This window comes from Bos taurus, chromosome 7 (genome assembly GCF_002263795.3).
Source record: "Bos taurus isolate L1 Dominette 01449 registration number 42190680 breed Hereford chromosome 7, ARS-UCD2.0, whole genome shotgun sequence".
NCBI lineage: Eukaryota > Metazoa > Chordata > Mammalia > Artiodactyla > Bovidae > Bos > Bos taurus.
In genome coordinates, this window is record NC_037334.1 from 49,139,962 (window position 1) to 49,157,770 (window position 17,809).

At 44.3% G+C, this 17,809-nt stretch overlaps 1 protein-coding gene across 4 annotated transcripts in view; it reads right to left on the minus strand.

Moving 5' to 3' along the window:
* Positions 1-17,809, minus strand: part of KLHL3 (kelch like family member 3) — a 276,969-nt gene that overhangs the window by 74,565 nt on the left and 184,595 nt on the right. For all 4 annotated transcript variants that reach the window (XM_059888747.1, XM_059888748.1, XM_059888749.1 and 1 more), the window contains one exon: positions 8,219-8,340. In XM_059888747.1, coding sequence (XP_059744730.1) covers positions 8,219-8,340 — 122 coding nt within the window. The remainder of the gene's footprint in view (positions 1-8,218; positions 8,341-17,809) is intronic.

The window sequence follows — 17,809 nt, forward strand, 5'->3', positions numbered from 1 at the left end:
GTTATGACAGCCCAAGCTAAGACAGACTGATTTCCTACATGGCTATATATTAGAATCCCCTGGAGAAGTTTTAAAATACTGATGCCTGGGTCTCACCACCAAAGATCCAACTCAATAGGAATGGGGTGTAGCCTGGACAGTGAGATACTGCTGAAGTTCCCTAGGTGCTTGTAAATGTATAGTCAAGTTGAGAACACTGCCCTGTAGCCTTTAGTTAATATCTTTACTCAGAAAGATATTTACTGAATAGCTAACACCCTCATTCACCATTTAATTACTGAGCACCTATGTGCCAGCCTATAAGATTCAGCAGGAATCTGATCTTATTCTAGCATCTACTGGAATGAGGGCATCATCCCCAAATCCACTGGGACTCAAACAAACACACTCTACTCTCCCATCCAACAGATAAATAGTAAAGAACATCTTGGGGAAGGTTCTCAGCAAAAGGAGAGCTAAGGTTCCTTTTGAAAGGTCATGAGACACATGAGTATTTACACTGTACCCTGGGAGACAGAAACAAGTTCCTGCTCGAGTGTGTGTGCATGTGTTTTTCCTAAAAGCCAGGGAAGACCAGCTTGAACAGGCCAGATGGGTGCTCAGACAATCAACCCTGGTCGAGTTCCTTTGTACTTTGCCACAGCTCCTGAAGCCTGCCCTCAGATCAAAAAACCAGGGTAGTCAGTAAAGTCCTCCTCAACCCAGCTTTGCTACCCCTCCTCTCCCCTACCCTGTGGGAGGCACAGACAATCTGAGAGCGACTTAAGGGGAAAAAAAAAAAAAATATATCAGATAGCTGTGAATAGTTTGGCTTCAGACTGCATTGCTTGGGGCCCCCAGCATTCATTTCACCCCAAAACAACCCCCATGTTCTGAGTCCTTGATCTCAGCTGCTCCCCTGGCTCTCAGGGAGAGTGTCTGGGCCAGCCAGACCCCAGCTGCTCGCGTTCACCCAGGCTTGCCCAGGAAGATATACATGGGCTGCAGATGCATTTGATTTCTTGACTCAGAGCACTATAAACATCTTTTTCTTTTCTTTTTTTTTTTTTTTTTTGAGTGATTTAAATTTTAGAGACTGATTGTCCCCGAAAACAGCTCTGAACCTCATCTCTAGTTCTCCTCACCTCCATGGGCTAAGGCTAAAAACTCGGCCCCACTGCCACATTCTTGGGCCTTGTCTCATCACTAGAGTAACCAGCCATCCAGGTTTGCCCAGGATTGAAAGACTTCCCAGGACACAGGACTTTCAGTGCAAAAGTTGGGGTTGTTGGCTCCCTTCCTCATTCCTGCTCACACAGAGATGCCACCAAGAGCCTCTAGTATCAGTGGTCCCGCTCCAGACCTATGTGCCTACTCTCAAAGGGAAGTTCATCCTGCCTGCAAGATTAGACCTCTCCCTCATGACAGCTGAGTTCTAGAAAACATCTCTCTCCTTCCTCTCCCCTCTCTCTTCTACCAGCAAGACAACTGTATATTACCATCAAATTCTTGGTATTTTCTGAACCACTGATTCATTCCAGAGAAGGAAAAAGATAAGATCACCCACTGGAGAGTTTGAGACGGTAAGTGAACACAGTCAGGCTCCAAATCTGACCACCTAAGCTCCATTCCCACAAAGCAGCTATAAACTGGGGAACTCAATTAACCTGTGCGCTTGCTCAGCCTAGCCAAACAGATTCCAGGACCAGATTAGTCTCGGCCTGCTAGTAAAGTGGAGAACCATTAACCATTCTTGCTGAATACATACCAGGAAAGGAAAGCTGTGTTCCAAACTCCCCACATGACCTCCATAACACGTGCCCTAAACCAACACCAGCTACAAACCCTAAAGCCAGGCCATGAGTTGACCGACCATCCCAGTTTGCTGAGACCTTGCCAGTTCTAGGACTCAAAATCCTGTGTCCCAGGAGAGCCCTCAATTCTGGACAAACTGGGACAGTTGTTCACCCCAGGAACAAGGAACTTGTATTCAGTTACACTGAGAAGCCCTGGTGGGGAAGAGTAATCCAATGCTGTCCAGCACACACCCTATTCGGGTGCAGGAGCCCCCAAGGGTCAGATGTGATTAGAGGATGCAATGGACAGCAGCCCTTTAGCACCACAGAGAAGGAATTTCTGAGAGTCCAATCCCCACCCCCGAGATTGCATCCCAGCCAAGCCAAAATGCTGTCGTGCCAGGGACACACACCCCCTCTCCCTTGCCCTCTTCTTTACCACAAAGTCAGTTGCACAGTTTGGTGCTAAAATTTTCAACCTCATGACAACTACCCCAAAAATGAAATAATAAATACTTACTGAACACACTCCTTAGATTACACTTTCAGTTTTTAAAACCTCCCTGGATACAGCTACCCACACAGCTTTCAACTTCCTCACTGTTCACAAAACCCATGTGGCAGACAAAAACTTTCAGAGCTTCCCCCATCCTGCTTGGGTCCACTCCTGCTCTAAAGTGTTCCCAAGCTGACATCCCAAAATGAGCGGGGCTGGTGGTTTCTCTAATTGCCCCTTCCCTCTCTTTGATCTTATGCTGTGATCTTCCCACTGCTTGCTTCACACAGGAAGGCATGAAGAAGAGCCAAGGGAGTCAGAATGCTGTATCACTGCTCAATTGCTGAGTCTCAGGGATAAATAGGGGCCTGGTCCAGTGGGGCTCTGGGGGCTGCACACAAGGAGAGGCAACACAGATTCTCAGAGGCTACAAAGAGTGAAAAACATCCAGGAGGTGGTCTTCACTTCCCTCTCCTACAGCCAAGGCTGGAAAATGATTTACTCTTCCCTTCTCTTGCCTGCAGCTCGACTCCCTCAAGCGGTAGCAGTAACAAGATTAGGAACAAGAGGCCAAGCGCAAGTCCTCAGCTTGGAAGCAAGCTGTCCTGGTGGAACTGCTAGGGCTGTGTGGCTTGGCCCCTGGAAGGAGGCTAAGACCTGAGAAGGAGAAGTTGGCTGGAACCACTGCAGGAAGGGAAGATGACCCTGGGTTAAAAGCTTTCAGCTTGCCTCTCGCCGTCTCAGCATTTTGGTTCTGGGAAAACAGGCCCTGGAATGACCCTCAGCAAAGAGTTTACAGGTTCCCCTCCAGCTTGCAAATGGCTTCCCCTCCATTTTTCATGCAAAGGCTCTGTTGTTTTTTTTTCTCTCCCTCAGATAACATGAAAACCCAGCAGAGGATATCCCGTCACAGAGTTTGTTTCCTTTAACAAAAACAAAAGGAAATGCCCTGCCTCAGAAAGCACCTACTCCTGGAATTTCAGGGAAGCAGGGCCATGCACGGAGGGAGGGTACCAGTCAGAAGACCAGGTGACAAGGGTGTCCAGGGCCTCTGCCCCCACACACACAGCAAGTTCTGCCTCTGCCAGCACCAGGCATGAGTCCTGGCACAGAAACAGTGCTAAACAAAAAATTACTGAGAGAAAGAAGAAGGGTGTGGGCGGTATACAGGAGAGTTAGCAGAACTACACTGTGATTAAATGTGTCACTTAGAATATTTAGAAAAAAAATTTTATGGAAGTATAGTGTCACTGAGAATTTTGACTTCTCCACTCACCAGCCATGTGACTAAAGGCAAATTACTTAACCTCTCTCTGCCTCTGACTCCTCAACAGTAAAATGAAGATAGTAATCAGTTCAGTTCATTTCAGTCACTCAGTCATGTCCGACTCTTTGCGACCCCATGAATTGCAACACGCCAGGTCTCCCTGTCCATCACTAACTCCCGGAGTTCACCCAAACTCTTGTCCATCGAGTTGGTGATGCCATCCAGCCATCTCATCCTCTGTCGTCCCCTTCTCCTCCTGCCCCCAATCCCTCCCAGCATCAGAGTCTTTTCCAATGAGTCAACTCTTCCCATGAGGTGGCCAAAGTACTGGAGTTTCAGCTTTAGCATCAGTCCTTCCAAAGAACACCCAGGACTCATCTCCTTTAGAATGGATTGGTTGGATCTCCTTGCAGTCCAAGGGACTCTCAAGAGTCTTCTCCAACACCACAGTTCAAAAGCATCGATTCTTTGGCGCTCAGCTTTCTTCACAGTCCAACTTTCACATCCATACATGACTACTGGAAACACCATAGCCTTGACTAGACAGACCTTTGTTGGCAACGTAATGTCTCTGCTTTTGAATATGCTATCTAGGTTGGTCATAACTTTCCTTCCAAGGAGTAAGCGTCTTTTAATTTCATGGCTGCAATCACCATCTGCAGTGATTTTGAAGCCCCAAAATATAAAGTCTGACACTGTTTCCACTGTTTCCCCATCTATTTCCCATGAAGTGATGGGACCCGATGCCATAATCTTCATTTTCTGAATGTTGAGCTTTAAGCCAACTTTTTCACTGTCCTCTTTTACTTTCATCAAGAGGCTTTTTAGTTCCTCTTCACTTTCTGCCATAAAGGTGTAATAATAGTACTGCCTTAAAGGCTTGTCATTGGACTCAAATGAAATAATACATTTAAAGCAAGTAACACAGTGTTTGGTGCATAGGGAATCCTTAGTTACACTGGTTTTTATTATTCATTAATACAAGCTGAAGTCAAGATTCTGATCATCCACTTCATAAGAAATTCGAATTGATCACATCAACAGGGCACAGCAAGTTAGAGAGAGCTGGATTCAAATCCCAACTCCACCACTAACTACCTGTGTGACCATGGGTAATGTACACTTCACTCGTTGCAACATCAGTTCCTTCAACTGTAAGAGAAGAATCATAGTAGAACCTTCCAGTAGTGGTTACAATAACGAAATAATGCATGTGAAGTGATCAACACGTGCTTTGCTTACAGTGAGTATTAATAAGAATCAGTTACGAATTGTTGCCTCCACTGTAGAAGGGCAGTTCAGTCTTTCCAAGGTATGTGTGGCTGGAAAGAGAAGCAGGACATAATCTCCCAGCCATTTAACCAAGCCCCAAGTCTCTAACCCTTGTTTTCCCAGGAACCTCTGCGTACACATCCTCAGTGCAATGAATCCTCACACATACTGTCTTCATAGACAGCTTGTGAGCAACTCTCAGCAGATACATACATCACAGCAGGAAGAAGCAGCCACATGTTGATCTAAAACTTTCTCTTAACCAGTTTTGGTTTTCCCCCAAGGTCATCCCTGACCAAACCATAAAGTTAAGGAAAAAAAAGGAAAATAGTTCACATATATGATTGATTCCAAACTGCAGAGTTTTATTCCACGTTGTGCTTTGCAGAGTTTTATTCCACATTGTGCTTCCCAGGGGAGTCCCTGCACATGCAGCCTCTCCTCACTCCCAGATAATACTGAACGCAGCAGGTCCCTCCAGGGGCTCACAGGCCAGCGGGGTCACAGACAGGCAGAAGAGGAGGCAGGCCTGACCTCCAAGACTTTCCTTCAACACCCAGTCCACACCATGCATCCTCAGTGAGGTCTGCCCTTAACCACCCTCATCAAGGTGATGATGAACATTCTCTGCTTCCTGGGTACCTCCACTCTGGCCCCTACCACAATGGAGGGCACCCATTTGCCTGGCCACCTGTCTCCACCTTCAGACATGTGCCCCTTGGTGAAAACGCTTCTGTGTTCACAGTGCTCTCTGTGCCTACCCTGTCTGTGGCACACTCCTCTAAGTTCTTTACCTATAGTAATTCATTTAATGCTCACGCCAACCCTAAGAGGTTAAGCGCTATTATTATGCCCATGAGACAGACAAGAACACTGAGGCACAGTGTTCTTGTACCTTGCCTGGGATCACACAGCTAGAAAATGGTGGAGCCGGGATTTAAAGGCAGGCAGTCTAACTCATGACCACCCAACAGAATGGGCACTATTATGATTCCTGTTTTACAAATGAGAAAACTGATCCTTGAGGCAGAATGTTAGTGGGGGTGTCAGAGAAGCTCTAGTTTTCCTCACTATAAGTACAGCTAAGATTTATTACCTTGAAAGGATACAAAGCAAAATCAGCAAAGGGAAAAGGTACATGGGGCAAATTTTGGAGAACAATAGCCACAAGCTTCCAGGAGTCCTCTGCGAATAGAGTCACAGAGAACGCACTTAATCCCTCCAGCAATGAACAGTGACAACATGTGCAAAACATTACCAACCAGGAAAGCTAGCCTGACTCTGAGAGGCCAAGACGTGTGTCAGGTGTCAGTTACACAGGCACCTTCTGCCTAGCGTGGACTGAAATTCCAAACTCTCAGAAGGAAAGCAGGTGATCGGCATAAACCATATTGCTTGCACAAACAGTTTAAGCAGTGCAAGCTACTACCATTATCACTAGAGGAGTGGGAACTCTCTCAAAATCCAAGTTGCCAGACTCCGGATGAAGACTGACCTTGTAAGCAAGCCTTTCTGAAGAAAGCAAGCAGGCTTGCTATGTTTATCTCTTTTCTGCACATTCTTCTATCACTTTCATGTTTATAGTATCTCTAATACAAGATTTAAAAAATATATATTTACCCCCTACACTTTTTTTAGGTTGACATCTAGCATTTTTCATTAAAGTTGCAAAGGATATAATTTCCTGCATTTTGTAAATCTCAATATTTATATTAGTCTCAAAAGCATCTAAATGAATTTAAAAGACATGGTGATTTCATATAACTATCACCCATTTAAAAAAATGTTTTTCCACACATACCCTATACATATTTTATACTAAATTACTTTGCACTTGTTGTTACTGCCCAAAAGTTATTCAGCTGCTTAAATTCTGCTGCTTGACCTAGTATGTAACCATGGCATTGCCCACTCCACTCTGGATGGGAAAGACCAGAAATAATGCAATGGCTATGCATTTTACTGTGCATAAAAGAAATTTCAGTTTTAAAAGGGCGAGGAAGGATTAGACTAGATCACTGTAGAAACTATACCACCCAAAAGTCTGTCTAGGAACCAGAGACAAAAACAGGCTATACCCTGGGCAGGCTCTACAGGTCCAAATGCAGGGTGCCTCAGACCCTCAGTTTGCGGGTACCCTAACACCCCTACCAGAGGACCATTTACCACACGAAACCAACTTCTATCCATCCTTCAGTCCTCAGCTCAAATCTTATCTCATGAAAGAGCCCTTCCTAGATTCCCCACTTCATGCAAATTGTTCCTCTCCTTCAAAGGACTTACCACAATTTATACATAAACATTACTTGTGTGCCTATTTGATGAGTGTCTGTCTTCACCCTAGAACACAAATTCCATGAAAGGAGACAATGGAATCACCTCTGCTCACTGGTACATACACAGTGCCCAACAAAGTGTCTGGCATATGAGAGGCCCTCAAACATTCTGGCCAGATGGAATGAATACACAATTACCAATTTGGCCTCCCAAACACCTCAACCCTAAAAAGGGCATGGTGTTCTGAATAAGAGAAATATATCGTGGTACTTTGCATATCTCTCATCATCTCATATAGTTTAATTTATCTCTCTCACAATAAATAAGGTAGAATTTTGCTTTAAAAAAACAAAAAAAGGAAGAAAAACCTTTCATATCCCATATAATTTCCATTATTTTAATATCAAGATCCTTAATGATAAGAAATAGCACATCTTGTGTCTGCATTTGACCTGGTTGTTCACAAGCTTCCAGAGTGGGCCACACCCTCCACCATCCCACCTTCAGTGCCACGACACTGATGTCTTACACCCCACAGAAAGGACACACACCTTTGGGTGAAGCAGTGTCTTTGCTGATTCCTCTTTTCTAGACTCCAGATGGCTGAGAAAGAGACCAGGTCGGCAAAAGGAGGCAGAGGCACAGACAATCCACCTCACAGCCACACACCCCTGCTGACACTCAAGGCTGGTGCTTGGCACCTCCATGGGCTCAGAGGCATTTCATTGACTAACATTGACATGAGAAAAACTTTAAACAGCCTCACAAGCTGATACTCAAAATCCCCGAGATGAGATGATGACTGGGGAGAAGGGTCACCCAGACTCCAAGAGTTTGAACCAGCATGAGTTAAAGACTTTCTGCTCTGGGGCTCAAGCTCATTCTGAGGGATTATGGCCTGGTGGTTAAAAACATGGGTCCCATGGTCAGGCAGGCAGGATATGAGGGTCGTTCGCCCTGGCCATGTATCTCAGGACAAGTCACCCACTCTCTTTGAAGCTTCGGTTTCCTCTACAGTTACCAACTGAATTGTTGTGAGGGTTAAAGGAAATGATGATGTAAATGGGGGGCGGGGGGGGGGGAGGGGCTGAGTATATGATACACTGAGCTATCAGCTGGAGCTGAGTTTACCTGGACGTTCTCTTCAGTCACCTCAATCTCAGCCGTATAGATATAGTCAATCAGCTTACTCAGGGTCTGCCCATCCACATCCTTGATTTCTATCTTCTTGGCTTTACTCTCAGACATGTCACCTACAGTTCAAAACAAAAACAAAATGGACATGAACATGAACCTAGGAAGTGCTTAACCTTCACATGGTCTCCTACCCTGTCTTGGCAAAATAAAAGCACTACCTGTGCTGCCAGCAAAAGGAACACTCGGCCACAGCGTAGGACACACTAGTGGACATCGAGGTCACATCAACTTCAGGTCTGTGATCATTCTCAAGCATTCCCTAACTCTATCCATTGCCCCTTTTCATTTTGAAGGCAAATTTATCATGAGAAAGCATTCAACCAAGTTCCTGCAAACTTGTACACAGGGGGCCAGAGAAAGTGAACAAGATATGAACCTGTCCTCAAGGAGCACTTGATCTAGTAGGGCAGATATACTAAACTATATGAGATGATGAGAGATATGCAAAGTACCAGTAGAACAACTTTTTTTTTTAACCAATTATTGAGTGCTAACTATGGCTAAGCACTGGGCTTAGCACTTTAAACTATTGCCTCTTTTAATCAATGACTTAAAAGCATTATTCTTAACATCCCCGTATTACAGATAAAGAAACTGAGGCACAGGAGCAAAGGTAATTCATTTTGCCTACAGTCACACATGTGGGAAGGGGCCAGGCAAGACTTGAAAGCCAGCAGTCTGACTCTAGAGTCCACACTAGCAATCACTGTGGTATGCTAAATCCAAAGAATGCAGAAGATAGAGCAACACACCCTATTTGTGGAATCCTGGAAGGCCTCCTGATAGGAAGTCACATTTGAGTTGGCTATTCCTCGTGCAGCAAAGGTGAGGAAAGATGAGCTGGATGCAGGAACCATGAGTGCAATGACAGAAAAGTACCAAAAGGATAAATGTGGGGAACAGTAAGAGGGTAGCATAGCTGGTATGTGGAGTGACAGTGAGAGGAAGGAGGCTGGAGAGACAGCTAGGAGCCAGGACTCGCAGAGCCCAGTAAACCATGCAAATGAGTTGGGACTTTATCCTAAGAGTAGCACCACTGAATAGTTTTAAACGAGGGAATGACATCAACAGATGGGTGTCTTTGAATGAAATTTTGGACACATTGGGGGAGGCTGGACCAGTGGCAGGGAGAACAGATGGGAGGCCCTGATAACCATCCAAGAAAGAGAGAACACAGGCCTGTGAACTAGGGCAGCAGAGGCACCACGAGAGCACAGTCCTGAGGCCCCTGACCGCAGCCTGCTCTCTCTATACAGCGCACACAGCTCTGTTTAGAGCCAGGCTCATTCAACAAAGGTTGCTGGTTTCAGGAGGAAAAGACAGGCAAGATATGTCCTTGTAGACTGAAATGCAGGGCGACGTGACTGCAAGAAATGGGGCTTCAGAAGTCCTTACATGAGTGTGAAAACAGAGCCTGGGCGGTTGTTTTCTGTCTGTGGAATCTGTGCACTGGAGCCAAGAAAATACAGTACAGTACAGCCCGTGGGCTGCAGACGCCCACCTCCAAGCTGCATGGACTATGCATGATTCCCCCACCAATCCACAGTTCCCATCCTGACACAGCTCTAGATACGAGTGATGCCAGAGAGGGAAGAAAGATGGGGGCGGGGAGACCTATTCCAAACCCTGCTGGCTCCCACGGATCAGGCAGCCCAGTGACCCCCATTCGATTCTCTTCTCTCTGACTGCTGGTAGAAAGCAGCAAAATGGCCTCAGCACAAAGAGCCCTGAGACAGGACAAAGAGGCAAAGAGGAAACAGGAAAAGATGGTGAGTTTCTCCTCTACCCATAAAACAAGCTTTCACAATCTCTCTCTTGAATATACTCCACGACAAACATGAACACATACATAAGGAAATCAAAAGTTAAATTCCTCTCTCCAAACAGCTATGAAGATGTTCACTAGCAAAGGTCCAGTGGGTAATTATACTGCAAAAAGATCATCAAAGATGGCCAATTCTCAGTTTAAGAACTTGGACCTTAGAAAAAAGGCTGGGGGGAAAAAAAAAGCAACCTGACTACAAGAACCAAGAGACTCAGAAGTCTTTAGTGAGTGTGAAGTCAGAGAGAGCCTGGCCTGATTGCTTGCTCTTTATAGAAGTAGAGCTTGGGAGTCAGGTTAGGGTTTTGTATCTTGGGGGTAAACAAGTGGAATCTCCTGAAATTGTGTGAAAATATTTGTACATATGGGCAAAAGTTTGATTTTCTGATGAGATGAACAATCATTTTCATGATGTTGAATACCCGGAAAATGTTAAGACACAGTTTTCTAGACGATGGGATTTTTTTTTTTTCCTTGCTTCTTTATATGAATCAAAAATTTCTGCACTAAGTACTTAAAATTCTAACAAGCAAGAAAAAATTGAAGGAAAAAAAAATCTAGGGCCTCAAAGACCATGTCTTTTCTGATAAATTTCCTTTATAGGAAATTGGAGACTTAGATTAATATAAATCATAAGGACTTGTAAAATCCAATTTAATATCTCTGTGAACCAGTAGAAATTACTGCATCAAACAAAGATGTCAGCTTAAACAAACCCTGAACGTGGTAGTAATAATAGTTGCTACTACATGCCAGACCCTCAGGGTTTACATACATTATTTCATTTAGTCCTTGTAACAACCCCAGGAGGTACGAGATATTGCTTGCAATTTATAAATTATAGAATTGGCATATCAAGAGGCATTTGCACACAGCTAGTAAGAGGGCAGGGCTGGGATTTCAACCTTTGGCCTAACTTTAGACCTCATGTCATTTTTAATAAATCCCTCTATAATTTAAACCTGACCCTAACTAATGACCTTGACAAAAGTATTCATAAAGTGAAGAGTGAAAGTGTTAGTAGCTCAGTCCTGTGCAAATCTTTGCGACCCCATAGACTGTAGCCTGCCAGGCTCCTCTGTCCATGGGATTCTCCAGGCAAGAATACTGGAGTGGGTAGCTATTCTCTTCTCCAGGGGATCTTCCTAACCCAGTGATCCAACCAAGGTCTCCTGAATTGCAGGCAGATTCTTCACTGTTTGAGCCATGAGGGAAGCCCATTTGACATATAACAAGCACTTAAATACTTGTTGGAGCAGAGAAAGAAAGAAAAAAGAGAGGCTTTCTCTTGACATCTCATAAGTCCACAGACTATAGTTAATTCTGAAGAAGGAGAAATCATCAAAGGCTTCTTCATTCTTGCTCTTTCACTCACCTCTGCTACTTTGACAAAATATTTCTAGAGGACAGAACATAAGCCCTGTAAGTCCCTCTGTCTTCAAGATTAACCCAAGAGCCCTCTTCTGCTGATTTTTCCCAAGAGGCCCAGCCCAGCCACCGCAGACTCTGAACTTTCAAAAAAGAAGAAATGCAGATGGCCAACAGGTACATGAAAAGATGTTCAACACGACTAATCATCTGTGACATGCAAATCAAAACCACAATGAGATATTACCTCACACTTGTCAGAACAGTTATCATCAAAAAGAACACAAATAACAAAAGCTGGTGAGGATGTGGAGAAAAGGGAACCCTCCCACCACTATTTGTGGGAATGTAAATTGGTACAGCCACTGTGGAAAACAGTATGGAAGTTTCTCAAAAAACTAAAAATAGAACTACCAAATGACCTAGGAATTCCACTCCTGGCTGTATATCCCATCCTCCCCCCAAAAAAACAAAAACAATAATTCAAAAAGATACATGCACACCAGTATTCACAGAAACATTATTTATAATTGCCAAGATATGGAAGCAACTAAAGTGTCAATCAACAGATAAGTAAATAAAGAAAATGTGGTCTGTATATTTGATGGAATACTACTTAGCCATTAAAAAGAATGAAATTTTGCTATTTGCAGCAACATGGATGGACTTGGAGAGTATTATGCTAAAGTGGAAAAAGCCAGACAGAGAAAGACAAATTCTGTACCATATCACATATGTGAAATATAAAAAATACAACAAATTAGTGAATATAACAAAAAAGAATCAGACTCACAGATATAAAGAACAAATTAGTGGTTACTAGTGGAGAAGGAAGAGGGGAGGGGATGAAGAGGTACAAACTATTAGGGATAAAATAAGCTCCAGGGCTTCCCTGGTAGTCCAGTGGTTGAGAGTCTGCCTTGCAGTGCAGGTAATACCAGTTCGATTTCTGGTCCAGGAGAATCCCACATTCCGCAGAGCAAGACTACCGTGTGCCGCAACTACTGAGCCTGTGCGCTAGAGCCCACGAGCCACAACTACTGAGCCCACGTGCCACAGATACCGAAGCCTATGCGCCCAGAGTCTGTGCTCTGCAACAAGAGAAGCCACACAATGAGAAGCCAACATACAACTAGAGAGCAGGCCCCACTCTCTGCAACTAGAGAAAGCCCCCGTGCAGCAATGAAGACCCAGCACAGCCAAAATCATAAATAAATATTTTTAACGTAAATTAATATTGTACAACACAGGGAATATAGTCAATATTGTATAATAACCATAAATGGAGTATAAGCTTTAAAAATTGTGAATTTTATTGTACAGCTGTAACTTACATAATGTTGTAACAGTAACTGTACTTGAATTTAAAAGAGAAAAAGAAAGAAAACGTCAGTTGAACATTTTTGTCCTCTGTTAACATCATATCCTGTTCTTCCAGATAGATCTTGATCTACCTAGCAAGGGCAGATGTTTGTTTGTTCATTCAGTCAATAAGCAAGTATCAAACAGTCCCTATGGGCAAGGCCCAAGGACACAGTGGTGAACAAGTCATGTTCCCAGCCCTCATGGAGCTCAAACTAGTAGAAAGATGAGTAAACCAGCAATTTCAAAATGTGTTAAATGCTAGAAAAGGAGACTTAATTTAAAAGGTTCTTAGGCAGGGATTCCTCTACCCTGAACTGTATGCAAAATAATGAGCATACAGGAGCACATATTTACTTTTTTGTGGAAAGAATCCATTGTTTTCATCAGACTGATGAACCTGACCTATTCTGGGGCCATAAAAATTTGAGTCTGGCAGAAGCACAGCATATAAAAGGAGGAAGGGGGAGAGATGGCTGAAGATACAAGCAGGCTCTGGACAACTTGAGGGCCTTGTGCACCATGCAGAGAAGTTTAGACTTCATTCTAAGGGCAATGGGGAACCCTTGACAGACTTTAAGCAAGTAAGGAATACATTAGATTTTTATTTAGTAAATATGACTATAGCTACAGTGTAGAAAATGGGTTGGGACTGACGGAACAAAATGGGGGCAGGTTGACAAATTAGAAGGCTGCTGCAGTAAACTGGGTGAAAGACGATGGCAGCTAGACTAAGGGACTACGTCTTAAACTTCTTTAAATCTTCAGACTCTACCTTCAGACCAGCACCTAGAAGTCTCCAAGAAGCATAGAGAGCCCAGGAGAGCAAGGCATAGTCTCAACCTAGCTAGCACATCACAGGCACCAAAGTGTGAAAGTGTCAGTTGTTCTGACTCTTTGTGACCCCATGGACTGCAGCCCGCCAAGCTCCTCTGTCCATGGGATTTTCCAGGCAAGAATACTGGAGTGGGTGGCCATTTCCTTCTCCAGCGGATCTTTCCAAACCAGGAATCAAACTTGAGTCTCCTGCACTGCAGGCAGATTCTTTACTGTCAAAGCCACCAGAGAAGCTCACATGCACAACAGAGTTCTTTTTAGGTGGAAGACTGCCCAAAGGGGGGAAGAGGTGCATCTTGAGGAGCCATGGGGGAAAATCTTTCACCACCACATAAGACAGGGGGGCTAGAAAATCACTGGCTCATATCCTAGATTGCTGATAGAAACCCAACCCCATTATTCAGCCAAAGGAACAAGAAAGGAATGGTAGAATGGCTGTGAGGTCTTTCCAAAGAGCCAGACACAGACCACCAGCCACCCCTCAAAGCTGTACAGCAAAGGGAAGAAAAAGTGCATTCAGGAGTCCTTGTGTTACAGAACTCTTCTTCACTCCTCAATTGAGTCCTTACTGTTGAAATTTAGTTTCATGATCTGGGTAAAAAGAAAACAGAAGATCCTTACCTTCTGCACAATGATCCTGGGTGTTAGGATGGCTATTATACTCTCTCACCCCTAACCTTCATCTGTCTAAGTCCTGATATCTAGGCTGCCAACTCATTTGGCCAGAGTTGAGACCTGTGCCACATGTTAGCATCACATGAGGAAAAGAAATAACCTGCCACCTTGCTGAATCCCAGCCAAGCCTCCTGCAGGTAAGGTTTGTAGGTGAGCCATCTATGCCAGATAACTGCAAAAGGTTGACCTCTGTCTCCTGTGAAATAAGGACGTTCCTGGCCCTGCCTTTATGCCAAAGCTGTGCGACATTCAAAGGAGATAATGAGAGTGTGAGAACTGCAGCAGCAGGATTCAGCAGAGCTGCAGTGCTGGAGATCACCCCAGCACCCAGCCTCCCTGGAATCTCAGCCTTCCTCCACCTGGAGAGGTCTTTCTCCTCAGGTGGAGTACCAAATCGGGAAGGAAATGCCTATGTAGCCAGAGATGTTTCATGTCAACTCTCACCACCACCAGGGCAGCAGGTATCAGAGCCTCCCCACACATCCACATGAGCTGTATAAACTATGACAGGCTCTACACATAATAAGAGTTAGCTTTATTAAGTACCTATTCTGTGTCGGGTGCTCTTCCCTGGTGGCTCAGATAGCAAAGAGTCTTCTTGCAAGGCGGAGACCCAGGTTCGATCCTTGGGTTGGGAAGATCACCTGGAGAAGGCAATAGCAACCCACTCCAGTATTCTTGCCTGGAGAATCCCATGAATGGAGGAACCTGGCAGGCTACAGTCCATGGGGTCACAAAGAGTCAGACATGACTGAGTAACTAACACTTTCACAATTTCATTCTGTATTGGGTGTCTTATTTCCCTTACCTGTATCTGTTCCCTGCTTGTTGTTATTATTGTTTTACTGTTATTATTCCAGTCTCAAAAACAAGAAAACAGGATCACAGAGGTTAAGTAACTGCTTACAAACCTATCAGTTGCTGGAGTCAGGTCATGATGGCTTTCTAAGATACCACACCATCCCCTAATGAAGGTGCCATTACCACCCTGTGTTTAATCCTTACCAAAGAGGCCTTTGCATCAACAACTCCAAACCTCCTCTATGAACACTCATAAAAAAATTTCCGTCCAGTGGTTCTCTTCAGTGAAGATCTGAAATTTCAAGACTGAGCTATGCCAAGTGCAGACAAGTCTACCCCAGACCATCTTGGTCAAATCAGTTGCACGTAATTGGATGCTGGTAGGTGTCTGAACAGTAGTCTCTTTTCCAGGGCACTACACAAGCCTGTGTTGAACTACATCAACACAGGCTTGCTGCTGCAGCTGCTGCATTGCTTTAGTCATGTCCGACTCTGTGCGACCCCATAGACAGCAGCCCACCAGGCTTCCCATCCCTGGGATTCTCCAGGCAAGAACACTGGAGTGGGTTGCCATTTCCTTCTCCAATGCATGAAAGTGAAAAGTGAAAGTGAAGTCGCTCAGTTGTGTCCGACTCTAGCGACCCCATGGACTGCAGCCTACCAGACTCCCCCATCCGTGGGATTTTCCAGGCAAGAGTACTGGAGTGGGGTGCCACTGCCTTCTCTGCAACACAGGCTTGAACGACATCCAAATCAATTCTTGAAAAAAAGTCACCATTTCTATATCAAGAGCAACATATTTTTAGACATGACTACCGCACCCATCACCCTCAAATCTAGGACACTTAAGCCACAAAAGGACATCTGACTTTGATGTGGTATGTTAGGGACAGGAAGAAGAAATCCTATGACACTGTAAGCTTCTGCCCTGAGGTAACCAACTCTAAAAGAAACATGGAAGACCAGACCATTTCTCCTCAATCCCATACAGACTCTGACCTTCCTTTTTCTCCACCCCCCTGAACTGTTCTACCCAACTTCTAACTCCTTAGGGGCAAAATCCTCAGAGGCCAGACCCTACCTACTCTGACTACTCCCTCAAGGCCCTCTTAATACAAAGAAAAGCTTCTACTCCCTAGTGTTCCCTCCCTCACTGCTCCATTGCTTTGGATTAAGTCATGCTAAACTGCACGATATGCAAAGATCTTCAAAGACATCAATACATCATTCAGACACTCAGAACACAGACATGGTCCAAGGCCTGGTGGAGTCAGGCATGAAGAAAGCCCGAAACAGTGGTTCTATGTGATGAGTGCATGCCTAAAGGTGAGTAAGAGAGCCTGGCCCTGACTGTTCTGCTTGTGGCTGGTTGGTGTCCACTCCTTCCAAGTCCCTTGCCTCTTACCTCCAGGACATTCCTGACTCTCCTCATTTCTAGTCACCATATATTCAAAGACACCAGTTGAATATCAACCTGCATCTAAAAGCAACTTTTCTTAAAAAAAAAGAAGCCAATCTAATCAGCCTCAGTGTGTAATATCAATACACTAGACAGCTTATTCCCAGGGCTTCTTGTGGGATGGAGCTCACATGTCTTTTCCTGAGCCCACATATTCTTTAGGACTCGGTTCTTTTAATAGCATAAAATGGGACTGCTTTTAAAATCCTGGATGATATGTAGGGATCTGTATGGAGTACCAATACTATAGGTACACAGAACCCATAGTAAAGGGCACGCTAAAAACAGGGGGAATAAAGTGACTGGGCTGTTTTGGGGAAATTATCTTCCCCTAGAATGGAGGTGCTAGATGGGGAGAAAGGGGTTGAGGGGAATCTTAAGTATTCCATACTCAGGGAAAAGGACAGGGTCAGCCCTGCTGGCCTCTCCAATCACACTATTCTAAAGGAGTAGACTGCAATTCAGGTGACTGCCCATCCCAGATCCTCTCACAGGCTGGTTGCCTTTGGACACTCTCCTGTGGACACTCACACCTCAGTTTCCTATTTATTCCAAGTTATGGGAAGGACACTGTCAAGGAGTGGGGCTGATAATTGGAACCATCGACGGACATTTGGGCAATATGAACTCAGCAGATAAACAAATAAAAACATGTTAAGCCTGAATAAAAGATCTTGATCACACCACTCAAGTCAGAAGAAAGCCATATATATTTTCTCTTCTTTGGGGCCTTAAACATGCCGATAGAAACAGACTTAACATGAATCAGCTGGACCTTTTCATTATTAATTTTATGGATTTTAAAGCTGAACCTGATAATGAGAACAGAATTTTGCAGTTACTTTTTTCTTGTACCTGTTTACCAATATTTAAGCAAAATCAAAGGGCCTGAAAAAATATACAAATCTGATACAGTGCTGATGGAAGCATATGCTGGTACAACTGTTTCAAGTGTTGTGGAGTTGAGACACATGTCTCACAAGGATTCAAAATGTGTACACACTTTAATCAAGTATTACTTATTCTATTTTTTTTTTCTGTAATGAACATATATGAATAGTGTTTGGATGAACATATGGATAGGTGGATGGGTGGGTGGATGGATGGACAGACAGACAATGGATGGAAGGAAAGAAGGATAGGAGGACAGATATTAACCAGATTCTATGGAAGCCATGGGCTGGGCCACACATTAGACTGC